The sequence below is a fragment of the Micromys minutus genome (assembly GCF_963924665.1).
Source record: "Micromys minutus genome assembly, chromosome: 7".
In the NCBI taxonomy this organism is placed as follows: Eukaryota; Metazoa; Chordata; class Mammalia; order Rodentia; family Muridae; genus Micromys; species Micromys minutus.
Window position 1 is genome coordinate 69,337,404 of NC_137976.1, and position 18,130 is coordinate 69,355,533.

Sequence of the window (18,130 nt, forward strand, 5' to 3'; positions counted from 1 at the left end):
CTGCAGCCGTGGCCGCCGGCCAATGGGAAGACGAAACGTCAGAGGTCCGCGCCACCCGGAAGTGCCGGAGAGCCGGAGAGAGTTACGAGCGGAGAAAGAGCGCGCTGCTGTAGGGAACCCGAATGTCCACCAATCACTAGACTTCTTCCCGATTTCGACCAATTGCTTGGGAGAGATCTTAACGGGGTTACCACTCTGGAAACTACGCCATGTGCACACGTGACCCGCGCTTGCTTACGGAGGTGCAACCCCAGGAGGTGTCAAAGTACGTGGGGCGTCTTGCTTAGGGATAGGCTGTCACAGTGCAAACCTATTACAGTCTCGAAAAGAGGCCTGGTGCCTTGTAGAGACGCCGTCGTGGAGACCGACCTAAGATTCGGCTTCCAGCACTCCTTAGCGGTGAGGCAACCCCATCCCCACCCCAGTTTTCGACAGAACTAAGAGAAAGCGTTCGCTGGCAGTGTTGGGAATTAATTACTTTTTTTCCTGTAAGTTTCTTAGCAGAGTTGCACATAGAAAGCATGCAGTCAATAAAAAGCATTATTATTGCTAGGAGTAGAGCTTGTTCTTTGGTTGTTCCTTTCTCCAGTTTTGTTTATCTCAGAAAACCAGTTGTTTAGGAAAGCCTCTCCGCGCAGTTTTACTTCCAGTGGTTTTTCATTGCACTCCAAGTAAAATACTATGGTAACTTACAAAGTTGTCTAATTTAATGATACATATCCTCACCTATTAAATATCTTAGCATGTTTCAGAATAATCAACCCTCTTTCTTTTAAATTTTTCATTGTGTATATTCATTGTATATGGTACTTTGTTGTACAAGCAAACTGTATGTTGTATATCTTATGTCCTCTTACCCTTTTCTCTCTGTCCTGTTATTCCTTTTGTTTCTCCAGGCAGTTTGGCTTTGCCATATACACACGTGTGATTTTATATAAAATCTAGGAACCACTAATGAGATAAGACATGTATTTGTTTCTCTGAGACTGGCCAATACTGACTTTATTTTTAAGAAGTTATTTAATGGAATACTTTGAAAAATATTGCTGTTTTCCCTAAAGGCTTGGTGGATTTTTGCAATGATTTTATCTAGGATATTTGGGCTTGCCACTGTTCCCTTGTTGTGAAGAGACACCATGACCAAAGCAACTCTTATTTTTAAAAAGCCTTCAATTGGGGTTCACAGTTTCAGAGGCCTAGTTCATTATGTTATGGCCAGGAGCATATTGGCATGTAGGCAGGCACTAGAGTAGTAGCTGAGAGATACACCCTGGCACACAGGGAGGGAGAGGGGTGGGGGAGGTGGGGAGTGCTGTGCACCTAGGCCTGTCTTGGCTTTTGAAGCCTCAAAGTTGACCCCCCCACCCCCCCACCCCGTGACACTTTTCCTCCAACAAGGACACAGTCCTCCTAATCCTTTCCTTTTAAAGAGTTCCACTCCCTAGTGACTAAGCATTCAAATATCTGAGCCTGTGGGGGCCATTCTTCTTCAAACCACCACAGGGCTCTTTTGTTGTTGTTTTGAGTTATTTTTACTGTTTTGGCACTGGTGCTTGTTATACAGTTGTTTAAATTATTTATCTCTTCTTTGTTTAACTGGCAGGTCATATACTTCTAGGAATTATCCACTTCTTTTAAGCTTTCCTGAAGATGTGAATTTCTTTGATATCATAGTTCCTTTGTTTGTCACTGAGTTTGTTCTTTTGGGGCTTCCCTCTGGGTTGGGTAAGCATTTGTTGATCTTGTCATTCTGTGGAGTCTCCATATTTTTTCATTTCAATTTTATTCATTCCTATTTTATTCATTCCTATGCCCCTTCAGTTTCCATTTTTCTTTGTGTGTGGACACATGCCTGTACCACAGTGTGCATTTGGAGGTCAGAGAACAGCTGCTGTCATTTTCTTTCCAGCCTGTCAGTCCTAAGTATTGAATCCAGACTTGGTGGCAAGTGGTGCTGAGGTTTTGTACTAGATTAATTTCTGTTACTATAGTAAAAATTACCTGAAAGGAGGGGGAAACCCATAAGGGAGTGAAATGTTTCATTACCTTACAGTTCCAGGTTAGTTAAAAAGTCTTGTCGTTTTTGAAAGGTGTCAGAGGTAGGAGTTTGAGGCAGCTGGTCACATCTCATCCACAGTCAGGAGTGGAAACAGAAGTACCCATGTTGCCTGCTTGCTCACAAGTCTGCTAGCTTACTCTCCTTGTATACAGGACAGAGCCCAGCCCAGGGCAAGGGTCAGATAACAATCAAGACAGTCTTCCTCATTCATGCCCACAGGTCCAACCTGATCTAGGTAATTCCTCGGTTGAGACTGCTTCAGCTGAGTCTGGGCTTGGCTAGTTGACAGTTACAAACAGACCATTGCAGCCATCTTGCCACTGAGTTCTTGTCTGGTTACTTACTTTCCACCCGCTGATTTGAGGGTTGTCTTATGTTTTTCTAAGACCCTAAAGTGAATTTTAAAATATGTGTGATGTTTTTGGGTTTTTAAAATGCAGGTAGGCACTTCACTGTGCCGATTTTATTTCCTGGTTACAGGGAGATGCTTGGTGGGGAGTGGGGGGAAGCATTTACCATGCAAACTCAAGGACCTGAGCTAAGTTCTTGAAACCCTCATAGAGAGCTAGGCATCTGTGATCTTAGCATTCTTCAAGGTAAGAGGCAGAGAAGGGGAATCAGACAAAGCTTGAAGGCCCGCTAGTGTGTAGCACAAAACAAAGAGACAAACAACAGGAGAGAGTTAGTAAATGGCTCGGGCAGATTGCTATCAAGTCTGACTACCTGAGGTCAGTCTTCAGCCTGCAAATGATGGAGAGAACTGTTGTCCTTGGCTTCCCTGTGCACATCATGGCCTGTGCATACACACAAACTAAATGTAAGTTAAAATCTTTGAAAAGATTTTTATCTCCCACCTTGACAGTGCCTTCATTATGTCTTAGTTGGTATGTTGTATTTATATTATTCTAGTCTGTTAATTTAAAAATTGTCTTAGGTTTATTATTTTAAACTTATATGTGCATGCGTGTGTCTTTGTATGTGTGTGAATACAGGGGTTCTTAGAGTTCAGAAGAGACTGTGGGATCTCCTGGAGCTAGAATTACAGTTGGTTGTCAGCCACCTACATGGGTGCTGGGAACCAGACTTTGGTGCTCTGTAAGAGCAGTGTATGCTCTTTGTAGCTGAGCCATAGCTCTGGGACTGTCCTCTCCCCATTGTTGTTCAATGCCTGTGAGTTAGTGTGTGTTCTGTAGTTCCTCTTGAGTTTCTAGTATTAGTCTATTGTTGACAGATTACATACATGAGATTATTTCAGTTTTCCTGTATTTGTTCAGGCTTGCTTTGTACTTTGTGTGCTGTTATGTGCTGTATCTTAGATGTTCTCTGAGGTGTGGAGACTGTAGATGTCTGGTAGGTCTGTTTGGCGTAGGATGCTGCGAATGCCTCTGTTTCTTGGTTGTCAGGATAGCTTGTGTACTGTTGAGAGTGCGGTCTTAAACTCATCCATTGTGCTAGAGCTAATCTGTGTCCACGTCTATTCTATGTCTTTCTTTTATTAAAGATATATATATATTCATTTTGTAAAGCTTATTTACTTTTCTTTTATGTGCACTGGTATTTTGCCTGAATATATGTCTGTCAGATCCCCTGGAACTGGAGTTATAGGCAGTTGTGAGCTGCCATATGGTTGCTGGGAATTGAATTTGGGTCCTTTGGAAAAGCAGCCAGTGCTCCTAACTTCTGAGCCATCTTCTCAGATCGGTCTTATTTATTTATAGAAGTATCTGTTTTATATAATTGGGTGGTCTGTTTGGGGAATATATGATTTGGAATAGTAACATCTTGATTGATTGCTCTTTAGTCAATATGAAGCAACCTAATCTTTTCTGAATAGATTTGGTTTGAAATATATTTTGTCAGATACTAAGTCAGCAACACCCATTTGTTTCCTAGGTTCATATTTTTAGAATACTCTTTTACACTCTTTCTCCCTGAGGTGGTTAGTAGTATCTGTCCTTGATGGTGAAATGCACTTCTTGGAGGCAAAATAAAACAAAACAAAACAAAAACAAACAAACAAACAAACAAAAAACCCAGTAGATCCCCTCCTCCACCCCTTTTTAGTCCAATCTGCTAGCCTGTGTCTTTTGATTGGGGAATCAAGATAATTAAGATTCAATTATCAATGAAAATAAGTATTATTCTCAATCATTTTGTTGGTTTGTAGTGGTGGTGTTTTCCAGTTCTTGTTTACTTAGCTTCTGTTCATAGTTATTCTTTCTGTTGGCTTTCTGGGTATATTTATCTTTTTTCCCATTATGACAGATTCCTTCAGATATTTTCTGTAACCTTTTGGTTATAAACTCCATCATCCTGTTTTTTTTTCATGGAAGGCCTCCTTGCTTACTCTCTTGTGACAGATAGCTTGAGTGTCTGTGGTCTGGGAATCGTCATCCTTCAAAAGCTTCAAATAAATGACTCCAAGTCTTGGCCCATGTGTTTGGGCTCTGGGTACAATACTGAAACTCCTGAGAGTAAATGTTATCTGTAAAAACAACCATTATTCAAGTGCAGGTTCACTATGAAAATACAGTAATAATCAGAAAAATACAAAGCAGCTCATGTCATTCTAGATGCAATGGGGCACTTCTAGTACTAAGTATAGTACTAATAGTACTAAGTAAGAACTAAGATAGTTCCCCAAGGTATGTTTGCTGTGGGTGTGAATGGAAAGAGAAAAGCAGAGTAAGGTTAGTGTGTGTGAACTTTATCTGGGGGCTTTTTACCCGACCGAAGGCACAGTTCTACCCAGTGTGTTTCTAACTAGAGTTACTCAGAGGACTGGGCAGTTTTGCCACCGAAAAAACTCAGGAAAAGTTCTTCCTAGCAGCTGTTAATTGCCTGAAGATCCCCTGGGAGGCGCACAGCCTGGTGAGCCCCTCCACTAGCAACAGTTAACTGCCATACACCCTCAGAGGGGCACACTCTGTAACAGAACACTAACAGGCCAATCACAGGGTGTGAAGATCTCCTGCAGTTAATCATAGTTGTCTAGAGTTCAAGAGTTCAAATGGCCTCGTCATACTTGGTAGACGGTATACCACAACTTAACACTCCCTTTCTCCCCAGTCTTCTTCCTCTGCGTTCTTGGAGCCTTGGGTGAGCGAGTAGGTGCTGTAGATGATGTGGGTGTGGACGGTGTAGATATTGGTGATACAGATTGCCTTTTTAGGGCTAAGCACTCAGCAGTCACTCTTTTCTATTTTGGCCACTTTTGTTTTTTACAGAACTATTGTCCACTTCAGAAAGAAGTTTTGTGGTCCAGAGATGACAGCAGCAGTAATGTGGGCATAAGCATAAACGTGTAAAGGCCGTTTGAAGGCACATCATGTTCAGTTGGCACATCCACAGCAGTAGCTTCTCTCTAGGGCCATAATCTTTTGACTGAGTTTAAGAACTGGACTGACAATGCCAGCCATGAATTTATTCCACTTCCTTCTGTAGAGCAGGCCTAACTGAAAAGAAGTTGCTGTAGTAGAAGGCATGTGGTAGGTAAGACACAGCACCTTTCAAGCACTGTGCAAACTAGCCAACAGGGAGGAAGTTTTCAGCTTAACCCCAGCGTGATTTCTCCATGTCCAGCAGCCTTTTCCCTTTTGTCCAGAAGCCTCTTGCTTGTGGGATGGGGGAAGTTTGGAGCAATAAACGTCTGTTGAACCAGAAGAGGAGAATAACACTTGAAGAAGGAGAAACTTTTGCACTTGCCTACCAACCTTAAGAGCAGCTGGTGGACTGGCAGTGAGTTCCTGTCACGGAATTCCTATAATTGTCTGGCTCTGGAAATGCCGCCAACCTGTTTCCTTACAGTTTGTTTCAAAGGTGTGTCTTTTCTTACAAGAGTAAATGTAAAATGCATAATGATGTTTTCAATCAAACACACAGTTGTCATCTAGGATATAAAGGTGAATTGAGGGGATAATGAAAACACAGGTGATAATACTAAGGCACAGAAACACAAACATGTGAGACTACAACAAGTTCTGATCTGGTAGAAGAGTAAAGTCAGTTTCAAAACACTCCATGTACTCTGTACACTAGAAAAAAATACTCAGTGGAAATTTTGGCACAACACTTCAGGCATTCTAAAACCTGCCCAAGAGCTCTGGATTCATAAATGAAGGACTTGCACAAGCAACCTTTATATTTAATCTGCCTTAACCAGCATGGTCTGTCCCACACCCTTCTTATGACAGAATCCTTCTTCCTCTCCTGTGTTTCTTGCTGAGAAATCCTAAAAGTCCTGCTTCTATCCCCCTGCCCAGCCATTGGCCACTCACTGGCTCTTTATTAACCAGTCAAAAAACCAGCTGTTGAAAGTCCTGCAACAGATGTGAGAGTTCCCATGTAAGCACAAATCAATTCCCTAACACACAGGTCAGCCCGTGTTGAGAAAGCCCTTCAAAGGAGAAAAGGAAGTAAGAGAAAAAAAGACCAGGATGAGAAAACAGTACTGGCCTGTAAACTGGACCTGTTATTGACTAAAGGGGAGAGAGCTGGTGAGGCACAGTCTAAACATGGTCTCTTGGCTGATGGATAGTGTCAGTCTGGATCCTCTGGTCCCTTAGGCTCTCAGATGCCAGCACACCCGTAGACAGTCTATTTGCAGGGTTGGGCTACAGATATGGAGCCTGTCGGTTGGCTGTCCTTGTCAGGAGGTGCCACAAGTGCTGGGCTGCCCCTCGGGGGCCAAGGGGCAGATACTGTCAGGTTCTTCCCTATGTTGGGCATTGCACTTGAAACAAGGCCAACTCTGGCTCTGACTACGTTTGCCACTTGCCGCATAGGCCTTTCACAAAGTTCTTCCCTACAGTCTAAAGGAAAAACACTGTCCAGGTGTCAGCACACGTGTTTGGGGTTCCCACAGTGTTTGGAGCAGAGATCTTAAGATGGATTCTGCTCTTGTTGAATACCCAGAAGAGAGAGGTTTTCTGGTGTCTTAGTCTACTTTCTGTCACTGTGGCAAAAACATGGTGACTTAAAGCAACCTGGGGAGGAAAGGGCTTATTTGGTTTACAAGTAACAGTCCATTTTCTGTAGGGAAGATAAGGTTGACTCAGAGCAGGAGGCACAGCAGAGACGTGTAGGAGTGCAGCTTACAAGCTTGCTCTAATGGCTTGCTCAGCTTGCTTTCTTGTACTGTCCACAATGGGCTAGACCCTCACATATTCCATGTGTCAAGAAAATGTCCCCATGCCAGTCTGATGGAGGCCGTTCTTCAATTGAGAGTCCTTCCTCCCAGATGACCAGTTTGTGTCAAGTTGACAAAAATTAACTACTGCAGATGGTGTTCTTTCTCACCCTCCCCCCCCTTCAACGTTTGCTTCTCAGAGTACTTGGAGGGGATAGGGAAGTTCTGTTTTATGCTGGGGCCCCTCTTACTGGGAAAAAGATAGCTTACCTAAGAGGAACTACTACTTTTTATGGTCTGTTTCTCTTTTGTAAGGGGAACTATTACTTTTTATGTCCTATCACACCTAGAGAAGCTATGAAGAACTAGGAAAGCAGGAATATTGAAAGCTGGTTAAGAGGACGTTTCTTAGGATTGGGTTGCACCCTCGGTTTAGTTACAGGAACTTTACAAGTACCCAGCCCAAATTAGCTATAAATTGCCGTTCGAGTTATAATTATCCGTCAGTTCTAGCCGCGTTGAGGACCACAATTCTGTGGAACCGTAGAAAACTTCCTATTCCTGGCATGAAGGGAGCGCCAGAAAATTCCCAGCCCCAGGAATCAGCCTCTGGTCTAGCAAGCCAGGCGTCGCTCTAGCCCCCGTCAGCCAGGGCTCTGTGGTGGAGGGCCTGGCGCTTGCGCACTGAGCAGAGGTGGCAGCTGCTGAGCTGAGCGGGTGAAGGGGATGCTCCTGCTGCAGCTGCCAGAGAAGGGTGGTGGTGAGTGCTGTCTTGGTAACGGTCCCGCGGCCTCCCGGGGAGAGTCGGTTGGCTGTCCAGAAGCCCATGGACTCAGTAGTGCCCTTAGCCATTCTGCCTCCATACAGGACAGCGGTTGAGTGGCAGACCCCGGGGGAATGTCCCTGGGCCTTTGCCTTGCCCTCCCGAGCCAGCGGCCAGGTCGGAGCTCCCGGGTTTGTGTCTACCAACTATCCCTGAGTCATAGCGGGTTGTCAGCACGCTGTGCTCAGTGCGTGGAATACACCCTGTCTCCGTTTTGTAGAAAACCGAGGGAGCTTCCTCATGAAGCTGTGCTCATTCCTGGATGGGACTGGACCTGCGCTCATATCTCATTTGAGTTGACCTTTCCCTGTCCCTTCATCTGGTGTCTGAGGGCTTCGTGCCTGAGGTTATCATCTTCTAGACCCACTGTTTTTAGAAATCCTCCCTGTACGACTTCCCAAAGTACCTTTGTCGCCATGAATTTCTCAAAGTAGACCAGAGTCCTCAATCAAAGTGTGCCAAACTAAATACACGAACTTACACAAGTTCCCTAAATCCTTATATCTTCCTGACTGAAGGAGGGAGATGTAGGTGACTGTGTGAATGAAAGGGGGTGAAAGGCCTTAGCACTTAGCATCCTGTGGACCACAGAAGCACCCTGCAGGGCAAGCAAGTGCTCTGTCAATGATTCGTTTCTTAAAATCGATGCTTATTTTTATGTGTGTGGATGTTTTGTCTGCCTGTATGACTATACACCTGGTTGCTGGGAACTGAATCCAGATCCTCTGGAAGAACTGTCGGCGCTCTTAACCACTGAGCCCTCTCTGCTGCTGGATTATTTCTTTTCAAAATACAGAATTTCTCATTGGTTATATGAAAAGTCCTTTCCAAGAGATGTCAGTGCTAAGGAGTGTTGCCTAGGATGGGTGTTTTGTTAAGCCATGATGCAGCCACAAAAACAACCATGATGTTTTCGGAAGGGGGATGTATGTCGGGAGTTCCAGAAGTGTCATTTTGTAAGTGCATGTCTAAAAATCACTGTGAAGCTGTTCATAGTACATGATGTGCAGGAAGATGATAATCAGTATCATATGCAATAGCTGAAATATATAAATAAGATAAAGGTGAATAAGAGGTAAATAGGTCCCTCTGGTCACCATTATCAACAACCAATGAAAAACTGGGAACTATTTAAGTGTTGGAAAGTAAACTGGAATATATTAGGAATGCCAGGCTACCTTGAAAACTACAGAATTGTATATATGTATCATAGCCATGAACAATTGAAATCTAGAAAAAAAGACAAGGAAGTACCAGAAGCCGGTAACTAATTTCCCTTGGGGTGGGCATGAGTGACCCCATTTGTGTCCTATGACTGTGTGCAACCAGTCTGCACACGCTGGCTGTACCAGGACTGAGCACCGCAGAAGCAGAGCCAGTTCACTGATCGTCCACTGATATCCCCCCCCCCCCCAGCTCTCCCTGGTCCCTTACACTGTCTTGGGTGCCACCTGCTGTTGTAAACATTATGCATGCTGCTTGGTGCTGAGCGTATGACTGCCTCACCTGTTCAAATATTTGAGAATACTTTTAAACTTTAATTCCTTGTATTTGTTTAGTTGGGGAGGGGTGGGGAACTATAGCGGTCAGAAATGGGTTTCCCTCCTCAGCATGTGAATCTGGAGGGTTGAACCCAGGTGACCCTATACATCCAAATCACGAGTAACCAGTTGTCTTGTGTGTGCAAGTGATATTGCTGTAAACATTGGTCACACTTGTGTCTACTAGTGCTTTAGAGCCGGGATACATCACAGTATCCCGTGACAGTATGACATCCTCCTTCACTGCTACCGCCACCGTCGTCCCCACCCCCACTCCTTTTCTTCATTTTCTAGGCAGGGATGTAACCCAGAACTTATGCATTTACATACTTAACCATTTCAAACAAATTTTAATAAGATAAATTTCTGTATAGGTGTTCATTTTTTTTCTTTCTCAAATAGATGGCAATAGAATTTGACCAAAAGTCTTTTGTTTCTGATGAGAGCCAATAGCTGTTGTTTAAACTGAGGATATGAGCTATTTAAAGATAATTAAGGAAGGATCACTTTTTAAGAAAATGGGTAAATGATGTTTATTTCATGTCTGTAAAGAAACTTTGTTTTCTAGGTATGCAAAGAAGCCCGTTTGTTCTGATGCCTTCAGAGAGACTATGAATCAGTCCGGAGTTCTCCTCTGGGTAAAGGCAGAACCTTTTATAGTGGGTGCCTTGCAGGAGCCACCTCCATCCAAATTCAGTCTTCACTACCTCAGGAAGGTAGCCACCTATGTGCGAACTCGGGCCACAGAAGGCGGATATCCCCGCTTGTACTGGCCTACCTGGAGGCACATTGCGTGTGGAAAGCTGCAGTTGGCTAAGGAGCTAGCATGGCTTTACTTTGAAATATTTGATAATCTTTCTGTGAGGACACCTGAGGAACGCCTGGAATGGTCTGAAACTTTGTCCAATTGTGCGACTGAAGATGAAGTTGAAAAGCAAAGAAATCAGGTATGGACTGATCTATGTGTATTTACTCTAAGAAATAATCCATTTTTAGTTTTTTTTGTACCAACAGCATAGTTTTAGGTTGTTGGCAATTGTGACTCTAAAATATCATTTGAATTTTAGCATTTCCAGTTTGGAAGTATTTTGATGTATGTGTTTGATTAATTAGTCCTTACTTACTCGTCCGTCTTTCCCCACTCCTAAAAGAAGCGTGAACTGGAAACTCTTCTACTGACTTTAATAATGTTTGGGGTAAGAGACTGTTATGAATGGCTGATATGTTACAGGCAGCGGCACCCGCGCAGGAGTCTCTTTAGCAGTCTGCTGCCTTCTCCTTACTCAGCCACCTCATTCTAACCAGACTGATTGAAAATGACATCTGCTGTATGCTAGACTAAATAACTATCCGGACTGTTAGTAATTCGCCCATATTCTGTTGCTAATAAGATAAAGCAACAGACTGGGCCAATTTTAAAGAGCTTTAGTGTAGCTCATGGTGCTGGAGACCGGAGGTTGAGAAGCCACATGTATGGCTGTAGCATTCTTGCTGGTAGAGACCTGCAGCAGTATGGGAAGGCATTACGTGGCAAGAGACAGTGTTTGCCTGTGTGTGTATGATGTCTCTCTTAGAAAGCTATCAGTATTGAATCTCAGTCCTGAGATCTGATGCCCTGTTTAACCTCCACTCAGTACTATAGCCCCATTTTCCCCTCTTGGTCTCACAGCATGAGGATTAAATCTCAATATGAATATTCAGAGTGGACAAATCATAGTCAAGCCATAGTCAAGCCTCTTGCTCCACACAGCTCATACGCTAACAGAATCAGATTCTGTGATAGTCCCTAGTCTTAACTTACTAAAATGGTAGTCACTCATTGGAGGTCCACAGCAAACTCTTCAGTTATGAGATGGTAAAATCAAGTTTTCTCTTCATAGTATGTAGTGGGATAAGCTGTGCTGTGGGTGAACGTTGCTATCCCAGAGGGAATAGTTAAACAGAAAGCTGTGACTAGCCCAGAGCACATCCTGACACCCACAGAGCAGACGTTAGTTGTTAAAACCCACTTGTGGTGGGTTGGGGATGCACCCTAAAGCCACAAGCAGCTCTTCCTCCATGACTCTGCGAGGCTCAGCCCATACATACTTCAGCTCTCGGTTTAGAGTCTGACTGCAGCCTTCCGGGGTTAGCACTGTAGACTGGTAGTTCCCAGTTACAGGTCTGTGGATGCCCCATTATTTCTGTTTCAGTAGTGTTGGCCTTCTAGAACCGGACCCCTCCTGCTTAACTTTGAAATCTGTGTGGAAGCTGTTGTGTTTCTTCTGTTGCCCTAATGTTACACATGCCTGCAGCATACATTACACTAAATGCTGATGCTTGCTCCTTTGGAGGAGTTTATCAGCTGTACCTGGGCCTGCCTGATACAGCTGAGGTGGCCAAAGAGAGTTCTGGAAAGCAGGGAGCAGCAGGTGAGAGTTTATGGAGAGTGCATGGGGCCTGTTCCTGAGACAGTTCTTTCCCTTAAGGCCCTGGGCCTGTGGTGGGAGAGGTAACCCTGCAGACTTCTGAGGTGCCCTCCAAGCTCCAAGTCGCTTTCCTCTTGTGCTGATGCATCTGGCCTCACTGTATCCACGCTGATCTCTTGCTAGGTTACTGGATGCACCCCTACTTCTTTGATACTTCTTTGCTCCTTTCCTGGAGGATCTGTAAATTTTTCAAATCCTTTTGCTTTGTTTCTTTTAAATTAGGATTCTATTTTTAGATGGTGCTTTTAAACCCTTCTTCCTGCAGTTCAGAGATAAGCAAGCTCTGTTGGCAGCTCTGTTGATTTAATATTTTTCTGCCAGGCCCTCCAGTTTACTTTTAAATTCTGCCTTCCATAGATCTCCCGGTGGCTATGGGCACAACCCTCTTGCAAGAGCTACCTCAAAGAGTTCTGGGAGAACTGCATCTCTTCTTGCAGCACTCAGCAAGACCTAGAGACCTCCTGCTAGGGCCCACAGACCTCTCACAGATCCACTGTCTCCTCGCATTGCCATGCTGGTGACCAGCTTCACCTCATGACTCACCCAAACCGCGGAGGCCAGCATCTCTGCCATCGTGAACTCTATTGCTTGTAGGAATGACTGGTGTGCACAAAGGCCAGAATACAAGTTCAGAAACGGGCTTGAGAGTTTTTCATTCTTATGGTAGAGTATTACTATATGTAGTAGGTTAGTTATAGTAACGGTGGCTTAGGATAACAACTGTTTCTCATTTGGCCAACAATCCTACACAGCTGCACTTGATAGGGTGAATCTCTGGGCTCTTGTGTGAGCAATGACTCAAGAAACCACGTTTCTGTATTTTGGAGGCACTTAGTGTTAAATGGCTTTGCTGGGCAGAGGGAACAAAACAGGGAAATACAGAGGCTTATGGTAACAACAGTTTATTTCTTGTTCATTTACACAGAGGCTACACTTAAGCCACGGCTCTCCTCCAGGGTGTGCTTGACAGTATACATCTCCTGTGGGAAGAAATAGCTTCTTTGTAGAGCATGTTTATTTTTGTCACAGACAGGAAGAGCAACAGAGTAGGGGGAACTGGTGCCTTTCCCTCCCCTGATGAGCTGGAGAACAGGTCTTTACTCTGAAGCCGTCACCACGGTAATGGCCACAGGTCTGTCTGCCACCTGCCTAAATTTCTCCCGCATATGTTATTATTTTACTAGTGTATATATTAAGAGCACACGCATTCTAACTTTTTAAGAGAACCTTATATATTTATTGCAGTACTGTTAGCTAGAGGCATGGTTCTGTATTACATACCCACAGAACTAAATTACCTTGTAGGATTGAGGCATTGTTAACTTTGACATTGCCTGTTTTCCTTGCCTTCCAGCATTTGACGGTCACTGTTCACTGTGCTTCTGTGCACTTAAATGAGTTTTAGATTCATAGGATCTGTGGTTGGAATATGTTCAGAGCGTCTTCCACAGTATCCCGTGTTAGGTTTTAATTCTCATTGTGAAGGACTGAGAGGTTACACACTTAGTCTGAGTGGGGTCTCAGGGCACAGGTGTAATCTCAGCTGATAATCCAGGAGGATTCTAGGTTCAGGACAGCCTGGGCTACAGGGTGAGTTTAAGTCTAGCCTGGGCAACTTGGTCTCAAAATGATAAATAAATAAAATGCATATATATTATCTATAAAAGGTTCTAATTACTTCATCAGACAAACACTTTCAGAAAAGTAGCAGGATACAAAAAAAGCATACAAAAATGAGTAGTTTTTATTTATCTTAAGAGTGAACTTGCTGAGAAAGAAAGAAGAAAGCAACCAATCAACCTTTGAATAAATGTAACCAAGGAGGTGAAAGACCTCTATAATCAACACTTTAACACTGAAGAAGGGGACTGAAGAAGACACAGAAAATAAAAATGGTACCAACACTCACAGATAAACCAAAGCAATGTCATAAAAAATGACAGCATTACCAAAAGTGATCAGAGTTCTGATGACATTCTTTACAGTAGGAGGGAAAGTAATCTTAGAAGTCATATAGAAGCACAAACGACCCTGAATGACCAGGCAGTTCTATGGAGAAAGAGCGAGGCTGGCGATAGCATGATACCCGACCTTAAGTTATAGTAAGGAGCCACAGTGACAGATCCAGCAGTAGACGGTAGGATAGAGCACCCAGAGAACAAAGCAAGCACAGCTACAGCCTCCTCGTCTTCAACAGGCATGTGGAAAGCACACTGGAGCTGCCCTTGTCTTCAGTAAGTGGACCTTCTTCTCTCTGAACAAGACCAATCCAAAATGCACCAAAGACCTGGGACTCTAAAACTGTTACAGGAGAAAAGCATAAGATGCAGACAGAGCCAAAGACTTGCTGAAAAGGATTCTGGGAGCACAGGACATATGCTAATGGAGACTGCATGAGATTTGAAGAGCGAGCAGACACCACAGAATGAGAGAAAATACAAGCCATGCATCTAATGGATTGATATCTAGTATCTAGACAGTAATCTAGATTCTTGAGGACCATGTGTATGGTTATACTGCATAGCAAAGCCAAAATATAGAATCAGTTTAGTTGTCCACAGCAAATGAATGAGTAAAGAAAATGTATATATGCTTAATGGAACTGTAAAGGAAGAATGGAATTAGATATCTCTTACTATTGTGAATGATTTATGTGTATAATGATGTCATAACAAAGTCCATTTGTTCCAGTAATGAGTATGTGCTATTAAAAAAATTTTTAAATAACACTCCAAAATCTAATCTAACTACAGTCTTTAGAGATGGGTGCCTCTGGAAGGTGATTGGGATTAGGTGAGGTCATTGGAGTAGACGTAATGCTGGTGCATTTGTGAGAGAGCAGACAGATACATGCCACTTCCAACTCTTGTTTGATACCGCCAGGCTACCTTGTGATTCTGCTAGCAGAGACCAGAACCAGACAGATGCCCCTTTACCTTGTACCTCCAAAGCTGTGAGCCCAAAATCTTTTTCTTTTACAAAGTTACCATGCATATTAATTATACTAATAAAAGTACACTAAGATACAAAGGAAGTCATATTTCACTTTCTATGTATGGCTTAGTTAGCGTATTTTTTTTTTCCCTTCCATGGATGGATAGATTTCTGGAAAGATGAAAATCAAACAGTTACAAATAACAGTACAGTTGCCCTAGCCTGCCAAATAGGACCTGAGGCTTTGGCTTCTGTTCTTCCATTTTGTGGATCAGTCTTGCACATGGCAAATCTGAATTCATCTCTATTCCACTGACTGTAACTCAGAGCACATTGGCTGCAGCAGAGACTGGATATGAGCCCCGAGAGAAGAGAAGGCTCACCATCTAACCGGTGTCTGCAGCATCGTGATAATACATTCCTAAAGAAGGTTTTGGAAACTGAAAAGAAGTTTGTCCCACAACCAAGTCGGGGGACACTGCAGTCAGTCCTTAGCCACACGAGTCTTTCAGTCTCTGACATATGCTAGCTGCAGCAGTAGGGTCTGAATGTGGAGATGAAGAGCATGTTAAGAAACTTCCATGTTTTTTGAGTGTTTATCATGTACAATCCTTCTGTGCTAGTTACTGTGGATATAAAAACTGAAAACGCAAGACTTTCCAGTCTGGTGGACACTGGCTAAAGCTGTAATGAAACGCTAACAGACACTATTAAAATAGATGTAGAAGATGAACTAATCTGTGCTATGAAAGCCAGTCCTCTACAGGAAGTGACAAGTTACCCCATTGTTACTGGTGGCCAAGGCCCAGCTTGGCTATGTCCAAGTTCTTGGTATTTTAGCTAAGAATTGAAAATAAGAGCCAAGATTCACAAAAGAAGCAAGGTAATTTTATTTGGCGCAAAGCAATAGTACAGATTTAAAGAGAGAGAACGTTGTCAAGATAGACAGCAGGTCATCTGAGTGAAGACATTAGGGGCCCTGGAATGTAGTCTGGGGGCTTTTTATGGATTGTGAAGGAAGGAAGGTCTGGTTATTAAGGGGAATAGGGTGGTCCTTTATTTTGATTGGTAGATTGGATCATATATTCATTTTTCCTACTGTACATGTACCTCCCACAGTGAATCTGATCTTGACCATATGCATGCCCAAGTATGCTTAGGCATAAGAAGGTGAATAGGTGAGTCTCCCTAAAAGGTTGCTAGAGAACAGTTTTACCTTATGCTGCATACATCCAAAACCAGTTGAGGCTGGATCAGCCCTTCTATTATTTATACCTGTATACATTGGGGACATGCTTGAATAGAAACTGTAAATTTCGTTGTTACCAAGGGCAGGGAAACAGTATTGTTCAGATATGGGAGCATGAGTAACCTGGTGCAGAGGGAGTTGAGGCCTGAGGTTGCCCGGGTGCATCGTGTGAAGAGGGTTGTGTGTGCATATTGTGTGCAGTTGAAGGAATTACGTGCTAAGTATACTGTTACATGATCCCGAGCTACGCTAGCTCCCACACTTGTCTGCCTCAGTGTGATTCCTCTTGTTTAACACTCTTACAACTCTGAGAAGAGTTGGCAAGTGGAGGCCAAGGGTCAGGGGAAAGGCCAAGGTGATAGGGAAGGCAGGTGGCATTGATGGAAGTGTTCTCCTTCTGGATTGTTTGAATGTTGATATCTAACTATGATATTGTTGTAGTTTTAAAGGTGGAAAGCTGGGTGAGGAGTATGTGGTGTTTATATGGTTTCTTACATCTCTGCAAAAAGCTTAAGGGAGTAAAGAAGGAGGCCAGCCTTGGGTATACGAAAACCTGACTTTTTAAAATACACATACTCACAGTTGACAGTTGGCTGAGTGGATTTGAGCGATCGTGGGAATTTGTGGTTTTCAGCTTCTTGGGTATGTTTGTTCCCTATTACTGTGATAAAACACTCACCAAAATCAACTTGGAGAAGAAAGGGTTTATTAACTGAAAGGCTACAGTCCATCCAGGTAAGTCAGAGCAGGAACTCAGTAGGAACCTAGAGACCAGAACTGAAGCAGAGACAAGAAAGGAGTGTGACCTACTGCCTGGCCTCCTGGCTTGCTCACTGCTTTTTTATACAACCTGGGACCATCTTCCCAGGGCTGGCACAACTTCCAGTTGGGCCTCATATATCACTCACTAATGAAGAGGATGTCCCACAGACATGGCCATGGGTCATGCCGATGAAGGCAGCTCCTCAGATCAGGTGCTCTAGTTTATGTCAAGTTGACAGAGGCTAGCCAGCACATTGGGCTGGACACTCAAGAGCCAAGTGTGAACTCAGATCCATTACTTGACTGGAGTAGGAAACGCATGAGCTTCAAGCTCCGCCCTTCTTCAAGAGATGACAGCTACAGAACGGTAGTGGTTTTAGATGTGGTTGTGTATGGTTCTGTTTGTTTTAAAAGGGTCTCACTCTGTAGCCCAGGATGGGTTCAAACCCAACAATCCTTCCAGCATAGCTTGCCAAATGCTGGGGTTATAGACATGTGCTACCAGACAAGCTTTTTAAGGTTTACAAGAGCCTGTGGCTCATTTCCCTCCAGAACACACATGCAGGAGGAAACTGCATAGTTCCTTTTGCCACGTTGACCAGCTGTAGTTGTTACACGGATGCCCCACAGTTTTTGTGGTCAGCCTATGAATCTAGGTTAACCTTGATGCTTGGTTGAGCTGTCCTTCCATCTGTTCTTTTCCAAACAGCTTTCTGTGGACACGCTGCAGTTTCTGCTCTTCCTGTACATCCAGCAGCTAAACAAGATCTCACTGCGGACATCATTGATTGGGGAAGAATGGCCCAGTCCCAGGAGCAGACCTCGGTCTCTTAGCCTGACTGAAAGGCCCAGTTGTCACAATAAGGTATTGCTCATAGCTTATAAAGGAAATGCTTCCTCTTCACTAAAAAAATGAAGCCAAGCATCCTAGAGCATGCTTATAAGTCTAGTTCTTTGTAGGCTAAGCCAGGAGGATTATGAATTCAAGGCCAACCTAAGATATTGAGTAAGACTCAAAAAAAAAAGAAAGGAAGAAAGAAAGAAAGAAAGAAAGAAAGAAAAAGAAAACAAAAAACTTTTTTTCCTTCCTTAAGTTGCTTAGTTGCTTAAGTAATTTTATGTGTTTTAACAACCTTTCTGTCCGAGACCACCTCAGACACCCAACT

General features: G+C 43.5%; 1 protein-coding gene across 4 annotated transcripts in view; it reads left to right on the plus strand.

The window, feature by feature from the left end:
• Positions 1-188: 188 nt before the first annotated feature.
• The window catches only part of TBCCD1 (TBCC domain containing 1), a 33,424-nt gene continuing 15,482 nt past the window's right edge, over positions 189-18,130 (plus strand). For 2 of the 4 annotated variants that reach the window (XM_080919651.1, XM_080919654.1), the window contains exons 1-3: positions 189-488; positions 10,120-10,498; positions 17,674-17,829. In XM_080919651.1, coding sequence (XP_080775777.1) covers positions 10,163-10,498; positions 17,674-17,829 — 492 coding nt within the window. In that variant the 5' untranslated portion in view covers positions 189-488; positions 10,120-10,162. Of the gene's footprint in view, positions 489-7,885; positions 7,948-10,119; positions 10,499-17,673; positions 17,830-18,130 lie in introns of those variants that run through there. The other 2 variants (XM_080919652.1, XM_080919653.1) reach the window with 2 other exon arrangements.